Source organism: Macrobrachium nipponense, chromosome 10, assembly GCF_015104395.2.
Source record: "Macrobrachium nipponense isolate FS-2020 chromosome 10, ASM1510439v2, whole genome shotgun sequence".
Lineage (NCBI taxonomy): Eukaryota > Metazoa > Arthropoda > Malacostraca > Decapoda > Palaemonidae > Macrobrachium > Macrobrachium nipponense.
In genome coordinates, this window is record NC_087204.1 from 105,211,572 (window position 1) to 105,234,136 (window position 22,565).

The following is a 22,565-nucleotide window of genomic DNA, read 5'->3' on the forward strand; positions in this document are numbered from 1 at the left end:
GTCCTTATCATCGGATATATTTAAGCCTCTATGTCGAAATACCGCCGCCAACATACTGCGGTATCCCTTAATAGTTGACACAACCAGATGACATTCTTCTTTGAGGAAAATAAGGAAATCCGCAATTTGGGTCACAGAGGTTACTGGAAGAGGAAATGTTCTTCCTCTTGCACCAACGTCTGAAGACATCCCACTTTGACTGGTATACACGCAAGGTGGAAGGTCTCCTCGCTCTTGCGATTGCTTTAGCAGCTGTTGCTGAAAAGCCTTTCGCTCTGACCAAACTTTGGACAGTCTGAAGCCAGTCAGACTGAGAGCGAGGAGATTTTTGTGGTACCTGTCGAAGTGGGGTTGTCTGAGTCGATCGCTCCTTAGCGGGAGCGATCTTGGAAGGTCCACCAACCATTCCAGTACCTCTGTGAACCATTCTTGGGCCGGCCAAAAGGGAGCGATTAAGGTCATTCTCGTTGAATCGGACTCTACGAACTTCTTGATGGTTAGCCCCAGGATCTTGAAGGGGGGAAACGCGTAGACGTCGAGTCCGCTCCAGTCTAGAAGAAGAGCATCTATTGCTAATGCCTCTGGATCCGATATCGGAGAGCAGTAAGGATCCAGCCTCTTGTTCTTTGACGTGGCAAAGAGGTCTATGTGTGGCCTGCCTCATAACTTCCACAGGCTCTGGCATACATCCAGATGAAGGGTCCACTCTGTGGGAAGGACCTGATCTTTCCTGCTGAGGAGATCTGCTCTTACATTCCTTTCTCCCTGCACGAACCTGGTGAGAAGCTTGATTCCTCTTTCTTCTGCCCACAGAAGAAGGTCTCTTGCTGTCTCGTACAGGGAGAAGGAATGCATCCCCCTGTTTCCTGATATATGCCAGAGCTGTAGTGTTGTCCGCGTTGACCTGCACTACCGATCTTCTGACTTTGGGCTCGAAAGCCTTCAGAGCCAACCACACAGCCATCAACTCCTTTCTGTTGATGTGCCAGGCTACCTGGTCCCCACCCAGGTACCTGACACTTCGCTGGTTCCCAGAGTTGCCCCCCACCCCGTGTCCGACGCGTCGGAGAACAACACCAGGTTGGGGGTCTGGGATTGAAGAGATAGTCCCTTCGCAAAGAGGTTGGGATCTGTCCACCATAAGAGTGTTTCTTGACAGTCCTGGGATAACGACAGGGAGAACGTCAAATCTGAGAACGACGACTCCAATTCCGATGAAGAAAGAATTGGAGCGGTCTCAGGTGCAACCTTCCTAGGGAAACGAACTGCTCCAGCGAGGAAAGCGTCCCCAGCAGACTCATCCACTCCCTCACTGTGCATACTTCTTTCCCTAAGAAGGTTGTTACTCTCTCGAATCCTCGGGCTATCCTTTCCTGAGAGGGAAAAGCCCGAAAACTCAGAGAGTTCATCTGTATCCCGAGATACACACACTCTTGCTCGGGAATTAGTGACGACTTCTTGAAATTGACGAGAAGTCCCAACGACTTCGTCAATTCTAGAGTTACTTGTAAGTCCTTCAAACAACGATCTTCTGAATTGGGCCCTTATTAGCCAATCGTCGAGGTACATGGATATCCTCACCCTTTCAAATGAAGCCATTGAGCCACATTCCTCAAAATCCCCGTGAACACTTGAGGGGCCGTCGAGAGGCCGAAACACAGAGCCCTGAACTGAAAAATTTTCCCCCCCATCATGAATCTGAGAAACTTCCTCGAGGAAGGATGGATCGGTACGTGGAAGTAAGCGTCCTGTAAATCCAAGGAAACCATCCAGTCCCCTGGACGAAGTGCTGCCAGCACTGATGAAGGCGTTTCCATCGTGAACTTCTTGCTTTTTCTACGAAGAAGTTCAGGGCGCTTACGTCCAACACCGGTCTCCATCCCCCTGAGGACTTCGGAACTAGGAAAAGGCGGTTGTAGAAGCCCGATGAATGATGGTCTGTCACTAGTTCGATAGCCCCCTTCTCCAGCATCTGATCTACTGCTAGATGGAGAGCTTGATTCATGATGGGGTCTCTGTACCTGGCCGTCAGTTCCCTTGGGATGGTCGTCAAGGGAGGTCTTTCGACGAAAGGGATGAGGTAACCTCTCCTCAAAACAGAAAGGGTCCAAGGATCCGCCCCTTTTTGGGCCCAGACTTCTGCAAACTCTAAGAGTCTGGCGCCCACCGTTGTTTGAAGGACTTGCAAGTTATTTGGGGGCTTTAACAGACTTGGCAAAAGTCTTACCCCTTCTTGAAGGTCTACGACCTCTAAACGTAGAGGTTCTTGATGAAGACGCCCCTCGAAAGGGTTCTCGAACACTTGCCTTTTCCTTCTTAGCCTTGGTAGGGAAGGAAGGGCGAGGTTTTCTTGCCGACTGTGCCAAAAGGTCCTGGGTGGCTTTAGCCGAAAGTGATCTCGAAATGTCCTGCACTAGATGTTTAGGGAACAACTGAGCAGACAGAGGAGCAAACAGCAAAGATGACCTCTGGGCATGGGAGACAGACTTCGTTAAGAAGGAACAATAAACAGACCTCTTCTTCACGATCCCGGCCCCATACAGGGCGGCGATTTCACTCGCTCCGTCTCTTACCGACTTGTCCATACAAGACAAAACACACATGAGATCTTCTGGCGAAAATGACTCTGGCACTTCAATTTTCTTGGCTAAGACCCCCAACGACCAATCAAGGAAGTTAAATACTTCTAGCACTCTAAACATGCCTTTTAGCATGTGATCCAATTCATTCATTGCCCAAGTCGTCTTAGCAGAGTTAAGGGCAGTTCTCCTTGTCGAATCTACCAGCGCCGAAAAATCCGAATCAGCCGAAGACGGTAGACCCAATCCTAAGGACTCTCCTGTTTCGTACCAGAAACCAGCGCATCCTGATAACTTCGAAGGAGGAAAAGCGAACATCGTTTTCCCCGCTTCTTCTTTGGAAGCCATCCAGGAACCAAAACTCCTCAGTGCCTTCTTCATTGAAAGAGTTGGCTTCATCCTCACACAAGAAGAACTCTTCGCTGTCTTCGCCGTTGAAAAATGAGTGAGGAGAAGAGGAGCCGTAGGAGTAAGGGAATCCCCAAAAACTTGCAAAAGTAGCTCTGTAAGCTTCTTGTAAGAAGACACAGCAGCAGAAGTGTTCGGTTCCTCATCCGAACCTTCTAGGACGTCTTGTCGAGGCGAGCGCGGAAGATCCTTAGGTGACGAAGGGATCCTAGTAGGAGTTGAGCGAGAGGTTGGAGAACGCCCTCTCTTAGAAGAGTTCACATCCACTGGAGAACGATGAGAAGATCTGGGTTGTCTACGATGAGACTCCCTCTTCGAGGTAGACGGAATCTCAGCCGAAGGAGAGGTAGGGCTCCTACTCCGAGAATCCTCGGAAACATCCACAGGGCGCTTACGAGGAGGCGAGCGCCTACTAGACTCTTTGCGCCTATCCTGAGGCGAACGGCTGTCGGGAGAAGAGCGCCTATCGGGAGCAGAGCGCTTGCGCGGCTCTCCATACCTGTCCAGTTGAGTACGATCAACGGAAGTTCGACTGGAAGGCGAATGCGCCTACTAGAGAAGCTGCTTGCGAGACTCTTGACGTCTAACAAGAGGGTAACATTCAGGAGAAGGGCGCTTCAAAGCTAACGAGCGCCTACCTAGAGAAGGGCACTTCCGAGATTCCTGGTGCCTACCAAGAGACAAACGGTCAGGAGTAGTGCGCCTAGAAGCGGGAGAGCGCCTACACAGAGAAGGGCGCTTGAAAGACTCTTGTTGTCTGCCCCGAGGAGAATAATCAGGAGTATGACGCCTTAAAAGAGACGAGCGCCTACTAGGAGATCGATGTGCAGTAGGCTCTTGGCGCCTACCTTGCGGGGAGCGGCTAACAGCAAGCCGTCTATCATGCACACGACTCCTACCAGACTCTTGACGCCTGTCAGGAGGGGGCGCGAGTCCTTCAAGATTCGTGCACGTGCTCGATCTTCGGCAGCCTGAGAAGCGACAACAGGACCTGCCGAAAGGAAGCCAGATCAGCATGAAAAAACCCGTAACCCTCCTTCGGCTTTTGACATGCCCTCTCCCTGGTTTCCTGGGAGCCCGACAGAGGTCTAGGCCTAGAGGCGTTATGGGGCCGATCTGACGTTCCCTCCTGACGAGAGAGAGGACGTGAAGCGTCCTCTTCTCTAAAGCTTCTTAGAGGGCGCGAGTCCTTCCGAGAGCTCCAACCCTTGCGCGGGGAGGACGCCTCGGAGGACGAGAAGCAATCCTTCAAGATTCGTGCACGTGCACGATCTTTAGCAGCCTGGGAAGTGTCAACAGGGCCTGCCGAAGGGACGCCAGATCGGTGGGGAGCCCCCGTAACCCTCTTGCGGCTTTCGACATGCCCTCTCCCTGAGTCCTGGGAGTCCGACAGAGGTCCAGGCCTAGAGGCATTATGGGGCCGATCTGACGCCCCCTCCACAACACAAGGGGCACTACACTTCACAACACTGATTGGAGAGCGAGCACTTTAGTCTAAGATTACTTGATGTAATCCTCTAGCAGACACTTCTTCTAGGCCCGTAAGCCATAACACAGGGTTAGGCAAAATAAAATCTACAGGAGGTTAGAAGGTTCATTATTTCTAACTTCTGTTTACTGTGGAGGAAAACTCCTGATTCTAACACGCTCTAAAATGCGTACATGAATCCTCCTTCTTCCGTAATCAGTCACACATTACACTAATTACATTGAACTTATGCAAAGAAAACATGTAAACGTCATATATACTAAGCGAGTGTCTACCGAAAGTTCCGGTAGCCTCACCTTACCCCATGCGGACAACAAAGTCTGAAACTAGGCTAACTAGCTTCAGACATCAAATGCAATGAAAAAATTTACGATAGCGTATGCCTAGCCACAAATCCAAGTCAATAATCGAAAGAATAATTAGGATACTTAAGCGGCTAATGAAGTTTCAAAATCCTAGGCGGAGGTCTGTAAACAGTTGTTTACCGACCGGCGACAGAAAAAAATATGAATAGAAAATGGGAATAGTTCCTGATATCCGCCTCCCAGCGGCGGGAATGGGTACTACCACCTGGCCGCCCACTGCGTGTGCCGCGAATTTTGAAATTCTGTCGGACTTCGGAGAATACAGCTATATATATATCTGTTAGGTAAGTTTCATGAACAAAACTTTTTTCTCCATAGAGCGTCCTACCGATGTTTGGCGCCTTGAAGTCGAAAGAGAGCCAGGAGAGCGAGGGCGCTCACGTGAGCCCCTACCTTCATACGAAACCTCCGCATATGAAGGAGAACGCCTAAAAAGAGGAGAACGATCCTCTGAAGAGCGGCGCCTAGATCTCTTGATCGGAAGAGAAACGTCCTTCTTCCTACGTGATCTAACTGCTAGAGAGTCTGCTAGCGCTGTGATCTGAGCTTGAAGTCCCGCGAGTACTCTCGTAGGAGAATCTTGTTGTTCTTCCTCGGAAGCAGGCGCCGAGCGAGGAGCACGAGAAGAAGAACGATCACAGGATTTCTTGGGTTTCTTCGCCTCCACCGACGATTCTTCCGGGAAAACCTCCGGACTAGAAGCCAAAGGACTGCAGGGAGCCTTCCAAGCCCTCTTCAACGGGCGCGACGCATCCGGGGAGTTCCAACCTCTCTTCGGAGAGGGAGAAGACGAAGAGGAGAAGCATTGGCGTAGGAGCTCCTTCTTGTAGTGATCCGAGGCAGCCTGGGAGCGTACTTCAGGATCTGCCGAGGGGACGCCTGACCGGTGGGGGTTCTCCCTAGCCCTCTTGCGGCTTTCGACTTTCCTACTCCACTGGAACTGGGAGTCTGGAAGAGGTCTAGGCCTAGAGGCACTGGGGACACTGCACTGATCACTAACACTCTCCTTACCTTCCAACTGACGAATCTTCTGATCCATAGAAAGAATCATGGCTCTCAGAGCTGCTGCCTCCGAAGGCGAATCTTCGGCTTCGGTGCGGGGATCAGGGGCTGCAACTTGGGAAGAAGGTTCTAATTCTACGTTAGTATTAGGATCCACATCCAACTCACTCATTCTAGATCTACTGGAACTTCTAGAGGAAGCCTTACGCACTCTATCACGTTCCAACTTCCTAACATAAGAAGAGAGAGCCTTATATTCTTCTTCATTCAATCCCTTACATTCACTACAAGGGTTAGCAAAAAAGAACAATTCATTCCCCCTGCATTTCATGCAAACCGTGTGAGGGTCTACCGAAGCTTTCGGCAACCTCACCTTACATCCTTCATTCACGCAAACCCTAAACAAAACCGAAGTTTTAACTACTGAATCTAGGTCAGACATCGTTAAAGAAAATCCAAATCAAAATCAAACCGGTCCACAATCAGCGTATGCCAAGCCAAACAAAGCGAATACGTCACCAAAAGAAGTCCAAATTAACTCCAGGCAAGCGAGAATCGAAAAACTATCGAGAGGAAACGACAACAGTTGTTATCGTTCCCGTGACAGAGAAAAATCTGACAAGCAAACGGGAGTGGTTTGTACATCCGCCACCCAGCGGCGGGTAAGGTAGACCACCTGACCTACCTATCGCGTGTGCCGCGAGATTTGAAATTCTGTCGGGAACGTCGGAGACTATAGCTAAGTATATATCTGTCAGGGAAGTTCATGTACAAAAATATATAGTAATAAGACACTTCAGACTCAAATTGCCTCGAAATATAATGAAAAACCACATCTTTTATTGTACACAACTAAACTCTACCTGCATTTGTGTAGCCAACTACAGCAATAGTTGGAATATCAGATTTCTTTCGATTCTGTCTAATGTGAGCACGATTACTAGCAATAGAATCAAGAGTAGTACGAAGGCGTTTCTCTCGATTCATCATCATCATTTTCTCCTTGTCTCCATAAAACTCTAATCGCTTCCTGCAAAGAAAAAAATGTTAAAAGTCCCAGTTGTCAATGCTATCGATACGATGTAAATAATCTTACTGCATATTCTTAACTCTAATGCTCCAGTACATTTACTTTCAAGCCCAAGGAACATTGAGACAATGGCAGCAATGAAATATGATGGCCAGGTACATCTAACCAAGAACAAGATCTTTACCTGATGTCAGGAGTTGTATGCTACAGCAAATATTAAGGTGTAACTTTATTTATAGATCTACTTTCAGTATTTTTCCTTAAGACTGTTGAAAAACTTAGGAATTGATACACAAGACATTTCCAAACTTCTGTTGAGACCACACTGACTAAGAATCAAATGGCTGCTAAGCCATAAAAGATTGGTAGTGAATTGCCAATTGGATTAAATCAATCAACTATAACGAACACTTACTTGATGTAAGGTAATTCTGCAAGTGCAACTTGCAATTTTGCTTCTTTTGTGCGAGCATGATGTCGGAAAATCCCCAAAACCACAGAATAGCGATCCACCACTTTCAAACCAAAGGCTTGTTGTAGAGATCTGAAAAAAACTATAATAATGCAGCCCATATCAAGAACATAAGAGTACCTACTACTAGTATGTCATTAAAGGCACAAAATAAAAATTAAAAGAACTTGATCAAAACAAAAATAATAACAAAAAGTTCATGTAACAAAAAAATTGGCAAGTAAATGTGAATCGCAAACATCAAAGCAACCAAAGTAGTTTTGCAGAGACCTAACCAATATACTAATGTAATTTTTTCCCACTGACAGGTAAATCAGGTTCATTAAGGTAAACTTCACGGTTGGCCAAATTTAGGAAGGAAAAAAAAAAAAAAAAAAAAAAAAAAAAAAAAAAACATCAGCGGAAAGAGGAAGATATGCGAATTCACATGGGTGTAGGAAATAAAAATTCTTAAAAATTTTTCCCTACCTTCCATGGGAAGTTGAAAGTTACTATTTACAACCTGGTGTGGGGCCCCTTTTACAAGACACTACGTAGTAAATTTTACCAAGTTAATATTTTTTCTAAAAATTCATTTGATTTTATTTTGTAAAATTATAATTACATCTCAAACTGTATCCTAAAAAATAAGAACTAAAATCAGTAACAAATTCTGAGTATATCTGTTGTAAAATATTTACGAGATTTACAGATGCCGTAACTTTTTGGGAAGTATAAACATTTTTTCTATCATTTCTTTCCATTTTTCTTTGCAAAATTGCAATTATACCTGACATACTGTCATAAATGATGAGAACTAAAACCAGCAGCAATCCCCAGATATATCTTTGAGCAAATGAATAAAAAAGTCATGGGATAGAAAGCAGCAATACGATCCCCCTCAAGTCTATAAGCATAACTGAGAGCTCCCTCTGACTCCTAACTCCCGGAGCTGAGAAACTACAGTTGCCACAAGTCATTTATAGACCAATGATGTGCTATGAATGTCTTTCCTGATAAATTCATGACAAATCATATGGCGCACAATATTAATACTCACTGTGAGTTAGTCCGACCACCACCCAAAACCTGTTTTTGATATAGTACTCTCATATGAATGTGCCCAACCCTTAAGGGTTAATAGTTATGTACCAAGTAAGTCTATATAAACCATGTGATCCTTAAATTAGCATATAAATGGTCCTTAAATTAGCAAATAAATGGTTAATATGAAGTTTTTATGTTAAAACAAAGTTTTATGCATACTTACCTGGCAGGTATATAGCTTATCCTCTTGTCGAACTGGCAGAATTTCAAAACTCGCGGCAACCGCTAGTACACTGGTAGTTCAGGTGATCGCCACCCTGTTCCCGTGGCGCTGGTGCTCGGAACCATTCCCATTTTCATCAGATTTTCTCTGAACCCTGTCTCCTGAGGGGAGGAGGGTGGGAATTTAATTATATATACCTGCCAGGTAAGTATGCATAAAAATTTGTTTTAACATAAAAACTTCATTTTTATGCATGACACTTACCTGGCAGGTATATATATAGCTGATTGACACATTTGGAGGTGGGTCAAAGACAGCAACATCGTCATAAATTATAAATTAAATCATTTTTAAAATTACTATTAGGTTCCTTACCTGCTAAGGTAGCTGACTTCGTAGGTCCTGCCTCTTAGCCTGCTAAACCTTAGTAGCTCTCAACTAGGATGTGACCTGTTTGTTGAGAAAGCTAATAACAAGGGTCTGACAACTGGACGTGACCAATTTGCTGACAGGAAACCCTAGCCCTCTCTTACCACGGGCATTCATGCTAGGAAAGTTAGTCACCTGAACCACACACACAATCACTATAATAAACAAATACTTCATAGACTGAGTAGGTAATAAACCTTCTCAGACAACCATAAAACACTATATCCTAATTAAAATAATAGCCTAGCATGTTAGTAGGTTATGGGGTGGAAACTCCTTTGCCCAGTACTGTACCTGAGGATACGTACAGGCCCAACGTTTGACAATTATCAAAAGTTGTCTTAACGTCTCTGAGGTAATGCGAGGCAATGACTGAATTGGTCCTCCAAAACGTCGACTCTATAATCTCCTTGAGGGCTAAATTTTTTCTGAATGCCAAGGACGTAGCTACCGCTCTCACTTCATGAGCTTTAACCTTAAGCAAGCCGAAGCTTTCTTCTTGGCAAAGCAAATGTGCTTCCTTAATGACTTCCCTTACGAAAAAAGCCATAGCATTTTTAGTCATGGGTCTGGTAGGATCTTTCACAGAACACCAGAGAGATCCTGAGGTCCCTCTAATACTTCTTGTCCTTTCCACATAGTAACATAAGGCTCTTACCGGGCAAAGAACCCTTTCTTGTTCTTGACCCACCAGATCGGCCAGTCCTGTAATCTCAAAGGACCTTGGCCACGGATGCGAAGGATTCTCATTCTTGGCCAAGAAATCTTCCTGGAATGAACACACTGCTTTGTTGTGCTTCCAGCCTACTTGTTTGTTAATAGCTTGCAGCTCACTAATCCTTTTAGCTGTAGCCAAGGCTACTAAGAATATAGTCTTCTTCGATACCTCCCTCAATGAAGCACTGTTCATAGGTTCGAACCTATCCGTTCCTAAAAACTTAAGTACGACATCAAGATTCCAAGAAGGAGCTCTGCATTGTCGATCCTTCTTTGTTTTAAAAGATCTGAGAAGATCTCTAAGATCTGCGTCATTGGACAGATCTAATCCTCTGTGCCTAAACACTGAAGATAACATACTTTTGTATCCCTTAATCGTTTGATTTGCTAATCCTAATTCCTTCTTCAGATACAGAAGGAAATCTGCAATTTGGGTCACAGAGGTACTGGATGAAGAAACCTTCCGATTCTTGCACCACTTACGGAAGTTCTCCCACTTCGACTGGCACACTTTGATAGTTGAAGCTCTTCGTGCTCTAGCCACTGCCTTTGCTGCTTCTCTAGAAAAACCCCTCGCTCTGACAAGTCTTTCGATAGTCTAAACGCAGTCAGACCCAGAGCGAGGGTGTTCTTGTGGAACCTGTCGAAGTGGGGTTGTTTGAGAAGATCTACTCTTGTGGGCAGTCTTCTCGGAGAATCCACTGTCCATTCCAGTACCTCTGTGAACCAAGTTTGGGCCGGCCAGTAGGGGGCTATGAGGGTAAGTCTTGTTCCTTGACTCTCCCTGAATTTCTTCATTACCCTTCCTAAAATCTTGAACGGGGGAAAGGCCTACGCATCCAGCCCCGTCCAGTCTAGTAGGAACGCATCTACTGCGACTGCAAGAGGGTCTAGGACTGGAGAACAGTAGTTCGGTAACCTCTTCGTCGCTGCGGTAGCGAAAAGATCCACCACTGAAGCAGAGCTATCTGAAGAATAAAAGCACTTCCCAGTAACGCCTTTTCTCTGGCGTACTGCTGCAGCCTGGGACGTAACAACAGGACTGCCTGAAGGGACGACTGATCGTGCAATAACCCCTCTCGCCTCCCTTTGACTGTCGACATGCCTTCTCCATTGGGTCTGGGAGCTTGACAGAGATCTAGGTCTAGGAGCACGAGAGGGACGATCACAACACTGTCACCAACATTAAACACTTCCACTTTATCTGTTAAACGCTTGATCTGATCACCCATAGAAGCAAGGGCAGCGAACACTTTCACAATCTGCGGATCAGTGGTGTCCTCAGATACAGCAACGGGCGCAGGAAAAACCTGAGGGGAAGGTGCTACTAAATCTACATGTGAATGAGCTGGAGAAGAAACAGAAATATGTTATTGTTATTATACAATTAAGTTTGTTCATACTTACCTGGCAGATATATATAATTAAAGTGCCCGCCCTCCTCCCCTCAGGAGACAGAGGCATTAATAAAAATATGAATAGAAAATGGGAATGGTTCCTGATATCCGCCTCCCAGCGGCGGGAATGGGTACTACCACCTGGCCGCCCACTGTGTGTGCCGCGAGTTTTGAAATTTCTGTCGGACGTCAGAAAATACAGCTATATATATATCTGCCAGGTAAGTATGAACAAACTTAATTGTATAATAACAATAACATTTTGTTCATGCCACTTACCTGACAGATATATATATAGCTGAATCCCACCTTCGGATGGTGGGAAGAGACAGAATAGGATTTTTTAGGAAACTTAAATTAAGTAGATGATATACATCTTGGTTCCTCACCTGTTTGCAAAGTAGACTATGTGATTACTGTCACGTAAGGCTGCTTTTGCTTAAAACAGAGTTGCCAGCCAGGTGGAGACCTGTAGTGCTGGTGCGCTCTGGATGATCTGTCAACGGGTGCGAGACCTCAACGTGACAAGACCATCGAGGCCATACAAATGAGGGCAACGAAGCAACTGACCACCACCTGACCAACTATTCACAAAAAACCCCTTAAAACTAACTAAAGGATGGGAGATCTTCACATAAGACTCACCACAACCTAAAAACACAACAAACTAACCTAATCCTAACTAAGGGATAGGGAAAGAGCTACTTCCGGACCCCAATACTGTGTCCGCAGAAACGTATGGCCCCAGTGCATTACAATCGTCATAAATCGTTCTCACATCCCTTAGGTAATGTGAGGCGAAGACGAGTTACTCCTCCAAAAGGTGCAATCAAGGATGTCCTTGATTGACATGTTCTTTTGGAAGGCAAGAGAGGTAGCGACGGCTCGAACTTCGTGCGCTTTTACTCGGAAGAGGCTCAAATCAGTCTTCTGGAAAGATGAATGAGCCTCCCGAATGATGTCCCTTAGAAAGAAAGCAACGCATTCTTCGATAAAGGTAACTCTGGTCTCTTCACAGAGCACCAGAGATTACCTGAGGGACCTCTTACCTCTTTCGTTCTATGCACGTAGAACTTGAGAGCCCTGACCGGGCACAGGACTCTCTCTGGTTCTTGGCCCACCAGACTTGACATACCCTTGATCTCGAAAGTCTTCGGCCAAGGGTTCGAAGGATTTTCATTCTTCGCCAAGAAAGTTGGGTTCAACGAGCAGACAGCATTGTCCCCTTTGAATCCCATTAACTTGCTAAACGCTTGAATTTCACTAACTCTCTTAGCCGTCGCAAGAGAAGTTAGGCAAAGAGCCTTCCTTGTCAGGTTTCGAAGAGACGCTGCCTGAAGCGGTTCGAAAGGGCTTGACATAAGGAATTTAAGGACTACGTCAAGGTTCCATGATGGAGGTCTCATTTGAGGAACCTTCGAGGTCTCGAAAGACTTTAAAAGGTCATGAATGTCCTTGTTGTCAGACAGGTCGAGGCCTCTGTGCCTAAAAACCGCTGACAACATGCTTTTATATCCCTTGATGGTGGGACCGCTAATTTCTGCACATTCCTGAGGAAGAGCAGAAAATCAGCTATTTGGTTCACAGAGGTCGAGGAAGAGGAAACTCCCTCCTTTTTACACCATGCCCTGAAGGAAGCCCACTTCGATTGGTAAACAGCTCTTGTGGAAGCACGTCTCGCATGTGCGATTGCTCTCGCAGCTGCTTTCGAAAAACCTCTCGCTCTGGCCAACTTTTCGATAGTCTGAACGCAGTCAGACCCAGAGCGGAGAGGTTTTGGTGAAACCTTTCGAAGTGAGGCTGTTTGAGTAGATCTTTCCTCCAGGGCAATGTCCTTGGAAAGTCTACAAGGAAAGACATGACCTCTGTGAACCATTCTCTCGCTGGCCACATCGGAGCGATCAGGGTTAACCTCGTCCCTTCCGAGGCCGCAAACTTCCTCATGACTTCCCCCAAAATCTTGAATGGTGGGAAGGCGTACAAGTCTAGGCCCGTCCAATTCCAAAGCAAAGCGTCTACCGCGATTGCTTCTGGATCCAGGACCGGGGAGCAGTAAAGAGGAAGTTTCTTGGTCCTTGACGTCGCGAATAAGTCGACCAGTGGACGTCCCCACAACGTCCACAGGTCTCGACAAACGTCTCCGTTCAAGGTCCATTCCGTTGGTAGGACTTGTTCCCGACGACTGAGAAGATCTGCCCTGACGTTTTGCACTCCTGCAATGAATCTCGTCAGGATAGTCACATTTTTTCTCTTTGCCCACAGCAGAATCTCTCTCGCTAGGGAAAACAACGTTCTGGAGTGTGTTCCTCCCTGGTTTTTTAAATAAGCGAGTGCTGTGGTATTGTCCGAATTTATCTGAACAATCTTGTTCTCCAAACTCCTTTCCGAAGAAACTGCAGGGACAGAAATAACTGCTGCCAGTTCTTTGACATTTATATGCCAGGCTACCTGTTCCCCTCTCCAGGAGCCTGACACTTCCTTCCCTCCTAGTGTTGCTCCCCATCCCGTGATGGAAGCGTCTGAAAACAACACTAGGTCGGGGCTCAGAAGACTTAGGGACACGCCCTCCTGAAGCTTCTGAGGGTCCAACCACCATCTTAGATGGTTCTTGATCGGAAGCGATATTCTCAATATGGCATTGAGATCGTCCTTGGCCTTCCACTCGTCCGCAAGGAAAAATTGGAGAGGCCTGATGTGCAGTCTTCCCAACAAACAAACCTTTCTAGCGAGGAAATGGTCCCCAGCAGACTCATCCATTCCCTCGCCGAGCAAGTCTCTTTCCTTAGAAAGGCTGAGATCTTTTCTAAGCCTAGCTGCTGACGTTCCTGGGACGGAAACGCTCGAAAAGCCACTGAATCCATCTGAATCCCCAGATACACGATGGACTGTGTTGGGGTCAGATGCGACTTTTCGAGGTTGACCAGAAGTCCCAGGGACTTCGCTAGGGCTAAAGTGAACTGCAAGTCCTTCAGACACTTCTCTCTCGACGACGCTCTGATCAGCCAGTCGTCGAGGTACAGGGAAACTTATTCCCGAAGAGTGTAGCCACCTCGCTACGTTCTTCATTACTACTGTGAACACCATTGGAGCCGTGGTCAGTCCGAAACACATAGCTCTGAACTGCCACACTTTTTTGTCTAAGACAAACCTTAGATACTTTCTTGAAAGAGGGTGGATCGGGATGTGAAAGTACGCGTCCTGCAAGTCTAAGGACACCATCCAGTCGCCCGGTCTCAAGGCTCCCAGAACAGAATGAGGCGTCTCCATCGTGAATTTGGTCTTTTCCACGAAAAGATTGAGCCTGCTTACATCTAGAACTGGACGCCAACCTGACGACTGCTTCGGTACTAGGAAGATCCTGTTGTAAAAACCAGGAGACCCCAGGTCCGCGACTTGTTCCACCGCTCTTTTGTCGATCATCTGCTGAAGGAGATCGAATAATACTTTCTTCTTTTCTCCCTGATAGGATGGAGAAAGGTCTCTGGGAGTCGTAGAAAGAGGAGGAAGATCTAAAAAGGGGATCTTGTACCCTGCTCCACGATCTTGAGGGACCAAGAGTCCGTGTCTCTCTCTCTCCACGCTCCCGCAAAAAACTTCAGTCTGGCTCCGACTGGTGTCTGAAGGACATGCTTCTCACTTGGAAGGCTTTGGCTTAAAGGAAGCTCTTCCTCGTGAAAACCCTCTCCCTCGAGGAGCTGCTCTCGAGGGGGGAGCCCCACGAAAGGGCTTAACTTTCTTCGGCGGTCGAACCGCAGCTGAAGAGGTTGAAGGTACTGCTGACCGTCTTGTAGACTGGGCCAAAAGGTCCTGAGTTGCCTTCTCTTGCAAACTGTTCGTCAGGTCCTTTACTAAAGTCTGGGGGAAGAGATGGTTCGAAAGAGGCGAAAACAGCAAATCCGCTTTCTGAGCTGGAGTTACCGAACGAGCTGTGAAGTTGCACAGCAAAGCTCTCTTTTTTAACAAAGCCGTTCCAAAATGAGATACGATCTCCTCCGAACCATCCCTGACGGCTTTGTCCATACATGCTAACACGCTGGACAGCTCCCCCAGACTGAGAGATTCTGGGCTTCTCGCTTGCAGATCCAGAACTCCCAAACACCAGTCAAGGAAGTTGAACACTTCCAGCGTCCTGAGCAGACCCTTCAAATGATGGTCAGTCTCCGAAGAGGTCCAGGTTACTTTAGCAGAGGGTAAAAGCGACCTCCTCTGCAAATCCACTAGGCTGGAGAAATCTCCTTGAGCCGAAGAAGGGATACGAACTCCTACTTCATCTTTGGTTCTATACCAAATGCCCCCTTTTCCGTTTAGTCTAGCTGGCGGCAAGGCGAAGGTCGTCTTGCCTTGATCTCTCCTTCGTATCATCCAATCTTGGAGTTTCTTAAAGGCACGTTTCGTGGAGAGAGAAGTTTTCATCTCTACAAACTCCGGGGTTTTTCCAGTTTTAGATGAAGAAAACTGCGAAGGAGGAGACTTAGGAGCTGCTGGCTGAAACTTGTCTTCAAAAGAAGAACGCAAGAGTCGCACGAGGACTTTATAGTCCGAGATTGAAGGGGCCGCAGAAGGTTCCTCTTCAACCGATTCAGCCGAACTACTTAGCTCTCCTTCTTCTCTAAACGGAAGAGGAGACCGTCTGTCCGGAGAGGGCGTCCTAATGTCGGGTCTTGGCTTGATCAAAGGACCCCTATCCTTGCTAGAGGCAGCCTTATTTCGGCTGTCTTCTCTATGACGCTTACTACTCGATGAAGGTAGAGCGTCCTGACGAGGACGAGCGTCCTTAGCGCCATCCGCGGCAGTCTCACTTGCCAGAGAAGTGTCCTTACGTTTCTCAAACGAAAGGGAAGACCTTTTCGCTGGAATACGTGCCTGTGCGCGTAAACTAGCGTCTGGGGGTACGACTTCTTGGTCGGAATCCCCAAAAACGTCTTGAAAAGAGCCCTGAACGTCCTGGCGAGCTTCCTGCCAAGCGTCCTGGCGAGCGTCCTGCCGAGCGTCCTGTCTAGCGTCCTGGCGAGCGCCCTGACGAACGTCCTGCCTAGCGTCCTGCCAAGCGTCCTGACGAGCGTCCTGACAAGCATCCTGACGAGCGTCCTGCCAAGCGTCCCGCCTAGCGTCCTGCCTAGCGTCCTGACGAGCGTCCTGGCGAACGTCGTGCAGAGCGTCCTCCTCAAAAGCGTCCTGACGTAACGTCCTTCTAGAGGACGAACGAGATCGGCGAATCGCCGAAGGAGAAGCGATCGGCGAACGAGACGAAGTAGGTGAAGGAGAAGGAGACTGCTTAGTCCTCTTGACAGGCAGTCTAAGGTCCTTCCTCCGCTTAGGCTCGACTGCTGCTGGGCGAGTCCTCTGAGCCATAAGCGAGGATAGCTGGTCCTGAAGGGACAAAAGAATGTTCTTCGTCGGGGAAGAATGAACAGAGGAAGCAGGACTGATCCTGTGAGAAGACGAGGGGCGAGGGGACGCCTCCTTCCTTCTCACAGGTACAGCTACCTGCTTCTCAGGTATACGCGCCTGTGCACGCAACCCAGCGTCCTCATCGGAGGAGATCTTACCTCTTTTCTGAGGCGGAAAAGCGTCATACGCGTCCTCCGACGAAAGTGGCGAAAGAGGACGTGAAGCGTCCTCCGCACGAAACGTCCTTTTCAGAGGACGAGAGTCTCTCCGAGCGCTCCACCCCTTGCGCGGGGAGGACTCTTCGGAGGACGAAAAGCACTCTTTCAGGACGCGCGCTCGTGCGCGCTCCTTGGCAGCCTGGGACTTTGCTACAAGGCCTGCCGAAGGGACGCCAGATCGGTGGGAAGCCCCCGTAACCCTCTTGCGGCTTTCGACATACCTACTCCCTGGGTCTTGGGAGTCTGATAGAGGTCTAGGCCTAGAGGCATTATGGGGCCGATCTGACGCCCCCTCCACAACACTGGGGGCACGATCACACACTTGCACCGAGCCAGTTTCTAAGGCTTTCACTTTGGTCTCCAGAGTGCGAAGAGACTCCAAAATCAGAGAGAGAGCATTCGCTTCTCCCGACACAGAATCAGAGCCCGAAGGCAACACAGGTTTAGGGGTTGTAAACACTACAGGTGTTAATGTAGGAGAGATGTTAGCCTTACCTTTGGTAGAACCACTCCTGGAGGAAGACCTCCTGATCCTATCGCGCTCCAATTTAAGGCGATAGGACTCATATACTCTCCAATCATCATCGGTCAATTTCTCACATTCATTGCACCGATTATCAATCAAACAATTAAGCCCCCTACAACTCATACATACTGTGTGGGGGTCTACCGATGCTTTCGGTAGCCTCACCTTACAATCAGCCCTCACACACACTCTGAAACTCACAGCACTTGATCCAGACATATCTTATATAGAAAAGTCAATCCAAAATCAAAAAACGGTCCACTATCGCGCATGCCAATTCAACAATCCAATTCAATACCAAAAAATCAATCAGATACTTAAAAGCGAGTCAAATTCCAAAAAATCCTGAGCAGAGGTCTGTAAACAGTTGTTTACCGACCGGCGACAGAAAAAAATATGAATAGAAAATGGGAATGGTTCCTGATATCCGCCTCCCAGCGGCGGGAATGGGTACTACCACCTGGCCGCCCACTGCGTGTGCCGCGAGTTTTGAAATTTCTGTCGGACGTCAGAAAATACAGCTATATATATATCTGTCAGGTAAGTGGCATGAACAAAAGATTCATTCAAAGGTTTACCCGAAGATCCAGATCTCTCACTTCTAGACACTGATCTTCTCACCCAATCTTTTTCCAATCTTTCCACATACTTAACAAGAGCCTTCCACTCTTTCTCATTCAGACTCTCACATTCATTGCACCTGTTCTCCCACGTACACACAAACTCTCAACACTTCTTACATACAGTATGGGGATCTACCGATGATTTCGGCAGTCTCACTTTACACCCTTCTTTCACACAAACTCAAAACATACTACCTGAATCAGACATACTAACGAAATATCAATTGCGATTGCCAAGCTAACTTTCCAAATATGATACCAATATCCAAACATCGAAAAGTCAGTCAACGAGCAGGAAATTCTATCAGAGAACCTTCAACGATGTTGCCGGTTCGGCTGGCAGAGAAAATCTGACGAAAATGGGAATGGTTCCGAGCACCAGCGCCACGGGAACGAGGTGGCGATCACCTGAACTACCAGTGTACTAGCGGTTGCCGCGAGTTTTGAAATTCTGCCAGTGCGACAAGAGGATAAGCTATATATATACCTGCCAGGTAAGTGTCATGCATACTGACCCTGTTAGAATTCTTCTTCCCTGTTAAATAGCTCTCCCTCTCACAGTCTGTATAGGTAAAGATATAAAAAGGTGCAGAATTCAATATCTGCACTACAAGCAATCCTATAACCCTGAGCAGGGTGACAACATGAAAGATCCCTTCCAGTTTTTCCCGACCTGCTGGATTGGATTACTACAATAACTGCTTTCCAATCTACGATGTTCAACTCTAGTACGAAAATATGTTCTTTGTGACAACACAAGAACAATTCATAAATACATCCAGTAACTATATTGAGGTTCTACCTTTGCCAAGATTAAGTACAAATTCATCTATTTTAGAGCACTGTTTCAAGATGAATCAAGAGGGTCAGAGACTAAGGGAAGTACTAAACATGGAGGAATAAGATCTGTTTGACTAATTCATGTCAAAATATACATTAATTGTTACTGTAACGGCTCTTGCCTTTGAAGCATGAAATTGTTGTGCAAATTTTTCAATCTTAAATGCTAGGCAAATACTCAAATAACAACTCCATCTGGACAAAATACATCAAATACTCACTCCACCTGAACTTTTTTCAGCATATCAATACTAATAAAAATAGAAGTAATTTCTTCTGAAGACCGTGCTAAGGACACTAAACGGTCTAAAGTTCCAGAGCCAAATACCACTTTTGAATCCATACTACGAATAGGGACGACCTCCTGAAAAGATTACGAAAAAATTGTAAAATCCTTCTGTTCTACAAATATGCAAATGTCCTTAAATCCTAAAGAAAATCCTTTTCTAAAAAGTAAACAGGTTCAAACTCTGGTTTGGAAAAATCAGTGTGACATAAAAGCATGAAATTATGTCGAGTTTAAGTAACTGATCAAATTTCAGATATGTAAGATATATTTACAAGCTTACAGGACACTGTTTCATTATGATATAAAAAGAAGGAGTAATAAATCATGGATTTCTTAATGCTAATACTTGCACAGGGGTTACAGCACTCAAAGTAGGAGAAAACTTTTAAAAAGTACAGATGAGCGTACATACTGTAGCAGAAAGGGCATGATATATGTATCTCTATACATTACTGTAACTTAATTACACCAACTGATTTTAGCTGTTTACATAGTGCTGCAGAGCACAATTTGCATTTCACAAATGTGCACTTGAAGTATCAACAAAAATCAAATGTCTTTTCAAACATGTTTTGTTTTGTTGGCTGTAATATGAGATAGCAGATATTCCATAATTTCTGAACTTTTCATTTCTTTATTAATCATAATTTGTAACTTGAATCATGAATTATATAATTTTTCATTAATTATAGCCTCTTAAAACTTAGCAACTGAGTAAACTGATATTATAGAAGTAGTATGTCAAAATTTCTTTAAGGGATTTGCGCCCAATACAGTGCGGAACTTGTTATCTGATGTAGACTTGGAGTTTAAAAAATTTGAGTCAGTGGTCTTGTTACACCAATGAAAAACAACTATTATGAAGTCTCCCCTTCTTTGCTTTTAAGTATATAACTAGTATTTGTTTGTGAATTTAGTTATATTCAATTTCTTCAGTTTCTAACTGCATTACTTTTCTCTTGGTCAGTGTTTATTTTTAGGCATTCCCTTCATTGTAATCTTGTTCAGCAAGATTTTTTTGGTTTGTTCAATATAGCCTAAATATGAACATGTTTTTATAAGCAACAACAACAGTTACATTATCACTACTACATGATTCATATCATACTATGTGACTTATAACGTAGTGAAAAGCAAACACTGAGCGGTCTTTCAATTGTCCAAATTAGAGTAGGGCATCATCAAAATTCATACACACATGACAGAGGAAAACAAAACACTGCCCTCAAGAAAACTTACACCTCTCCCAGAAGCCAGATAAACTGAGAGAGAACAGTGTTATGAAAAGTAAAAATGGTAAAATCTGTAACATCAAATCAAAACTTCAATTAAGCTAGTAAAGTTACCTTATGGACAACACGAACTCCTGGCAACGTAGCAATCAAAGCGGCTGCTTCGTCTAACATCATTTCAGGGGTAGTCGTCGTTTTCATGTGAGGGCCCCATTTCACCCATGGTTGCAACACTAAGACTCCCATGTCAAATCTATAGTTTTCATGGGAGCTAATAAAGCCGAGGATATCTGAATCACTCCTCCAAGCATCAAATGCTGGGTCTACTAGAACACTGTCATCAATCTGTGCCTCTGATTCTTCTTGGTCTTGAACTGCTCTCAGAGTTTTATTTTTCTTTTTCTTTGATAATACACATGTTGTGCTAAATAATCTTGTACACAGCACAGTGTTTACAGGACAATATGTGTTACTGAAGAGAACAGAGCCATCCCTGAGTGGCTTCATCTTAAAATTAAAAAGTCTTTGTCTTCCATCGCATCTATAATTAAAAATAGGAGGCAAAGAGCACCTGGCTAACTTAACTGTTTGAACTTTACCACTTATCAAGTCAGACCAGACACTCTGGCACAACTTATGGATATGAAACCGCTTCCCAACATTAACAAGAGAATGCATTTTGCCTAAATCAAAATTATTTACAATTTCACAGTAAACTGTTCTATAAGAACTTGAGCTTATTCATCGTCATCATCGTCCACTGGTTTTGGCCGCTCTGAGATTGGATTGAGATAGGTGTGTTTATCCTCTGCTGCCATCCAACCTTCTTGGCAAGACTTAGCTCTCACAGACGTCACTTTGTAAGCAACAGCACAAGCTACTAAACTTGAACATATAATGTGATGTTTTCGACCATACGGAAGGTACTTCGTTAACAAATGCTGGGTTATGTAAGTTCCACCAAATGCTGTAAAAATAGATATAGAAAATAAATTTTAGCATACTAACTTAGCAACTAACAACCACTACAATACTACATCTTTTACCCCTAAGAAGTGAAAGACACTGCTCAAATGAGGTCATACTGCCACAACTCTGTTTTCTCTTTCCTATTTGAAGCTTCATTCTCAAATTTTTTTATGAATCTGTGCCCTAATGTTAAGTAGCTTCCTACTCAGTATGGGGTTTTGGGCAACAATGCAGTTTGGAGGAAGGTAAGTGAAAGCCAGTGTTTGTTCAGATGTAATAAGTGAGCTCTGGAAAAGATCAGCGATTGGGATGGTGAGAGAAATAAATCAACAAGGAACAGCTTCTGCCTCCAACTACTTGAGATAATGGAGAGACCTGATAAAGACAATGTTGTTACCAAGTGTGTAAGATAAAAGTAAAACCACTATAATCAGGACATGAAATGATGCAAGGAAAAAAGGCAGACATTGCAAAATACTATATGACTATGGAGCAGCAAGGTGGAGGCAACACCAGAAATGAGACATATAGTGAATAAAGGAAGAAGAAATGAGTGAAGAAATCATGTCTCTCCAGGAGTAGTAGTATGGAAAACTAACAGAGGAGATAGGTCCTGTAGACCATAAGTATTGCCAGCTGCAGTGGCACAGTCTATTTATGTTGTATTACAAAAAAAATTAAATTAAAAGAAATATAATGGACAACGACAAGGAGAGATTAAGAGTAAGCGAACAAAGGAAATGTTATTTATATGAAGATAGGCACAGTTTTTGTCACTTTGTTGCTGAAATATGACCACGTCCTTGCAGAATACCAAAAACAAGGAAAAAAAGAATTACATATACAATAACACAAATGAGGCAGGGAGGGGAAACAAACACCTTTGAATTAAGGCCATTATCAAATACTTTAATTTAACCAAAACATTTATAAGGTTTTAAGAAAGAGATGGTAACATAGTAATCATAAAAATAACGGCACAGTATGCAAGACCAAAGCTTTATACTTGAGTTGGGGGTTGGTCGAGAGATTTGGAATGTCCTACTTCGATCAGGTACCGTATCTTGCCAAATGCTTAAATGTCTGTACTGTGTCTAGACACAGTAAGCTATAATAAAGCAATGTTCAGTGGGTCACAAAAATACATAAAACATGAATAATCACAAACACTGTACAAACACAAATTCTAAACTTAATAGGAAAAAATATAACATGGATTTTTCCCTTAAAAATTACTTTGTTTCATAGTTACAAACTTACTTTAATGTCACTTTGACTAGTTTACTTTGTAAGCAAGTCTGCTCAAGACTATAATAGTCCATGGCTTATGGTTTACAAAC

The 22,565-nt window shown here is 45.0% G+C and overlaps 1 protein-coding gene across 1 annotated transcript in view; it reads right to left on the bottom strand.

Moving 5' to 3' along the window:
• Positions 1–20,997, bottom strand: part of LOC135223870 (putative GTP-binding protein 6) — a 38,994-nt gene extending 17,997 nt beyond the window's left edge. Inside the window, exons 1-4 of the mRNA XM_064262770.1 lie at positions 20,371–20,997; positions 18,957–19,099; positions 7,289–7,417; positions 6,707–6,873 (exon numbers count right to left, since the gene is read on the bottom strand). Of these exons, the coding sequence (XP_064118840.1) occupies positions 6,707–6,873; positions 7,289–7,417; positions 18,957–19,099; positions 20,371–20,934 (1,003 nt within the window). The 5' untranslated portion in view covers positions 20,935–20,997. The remainder of the gene's footprint in view (positions 1–6,706; positions 6,874–7,288; positions 7,418–18,956; positions 19,100–20,370) is intronic.
• Positions 20,998–22,565: the final 1,568 nt, after the last annotated feature.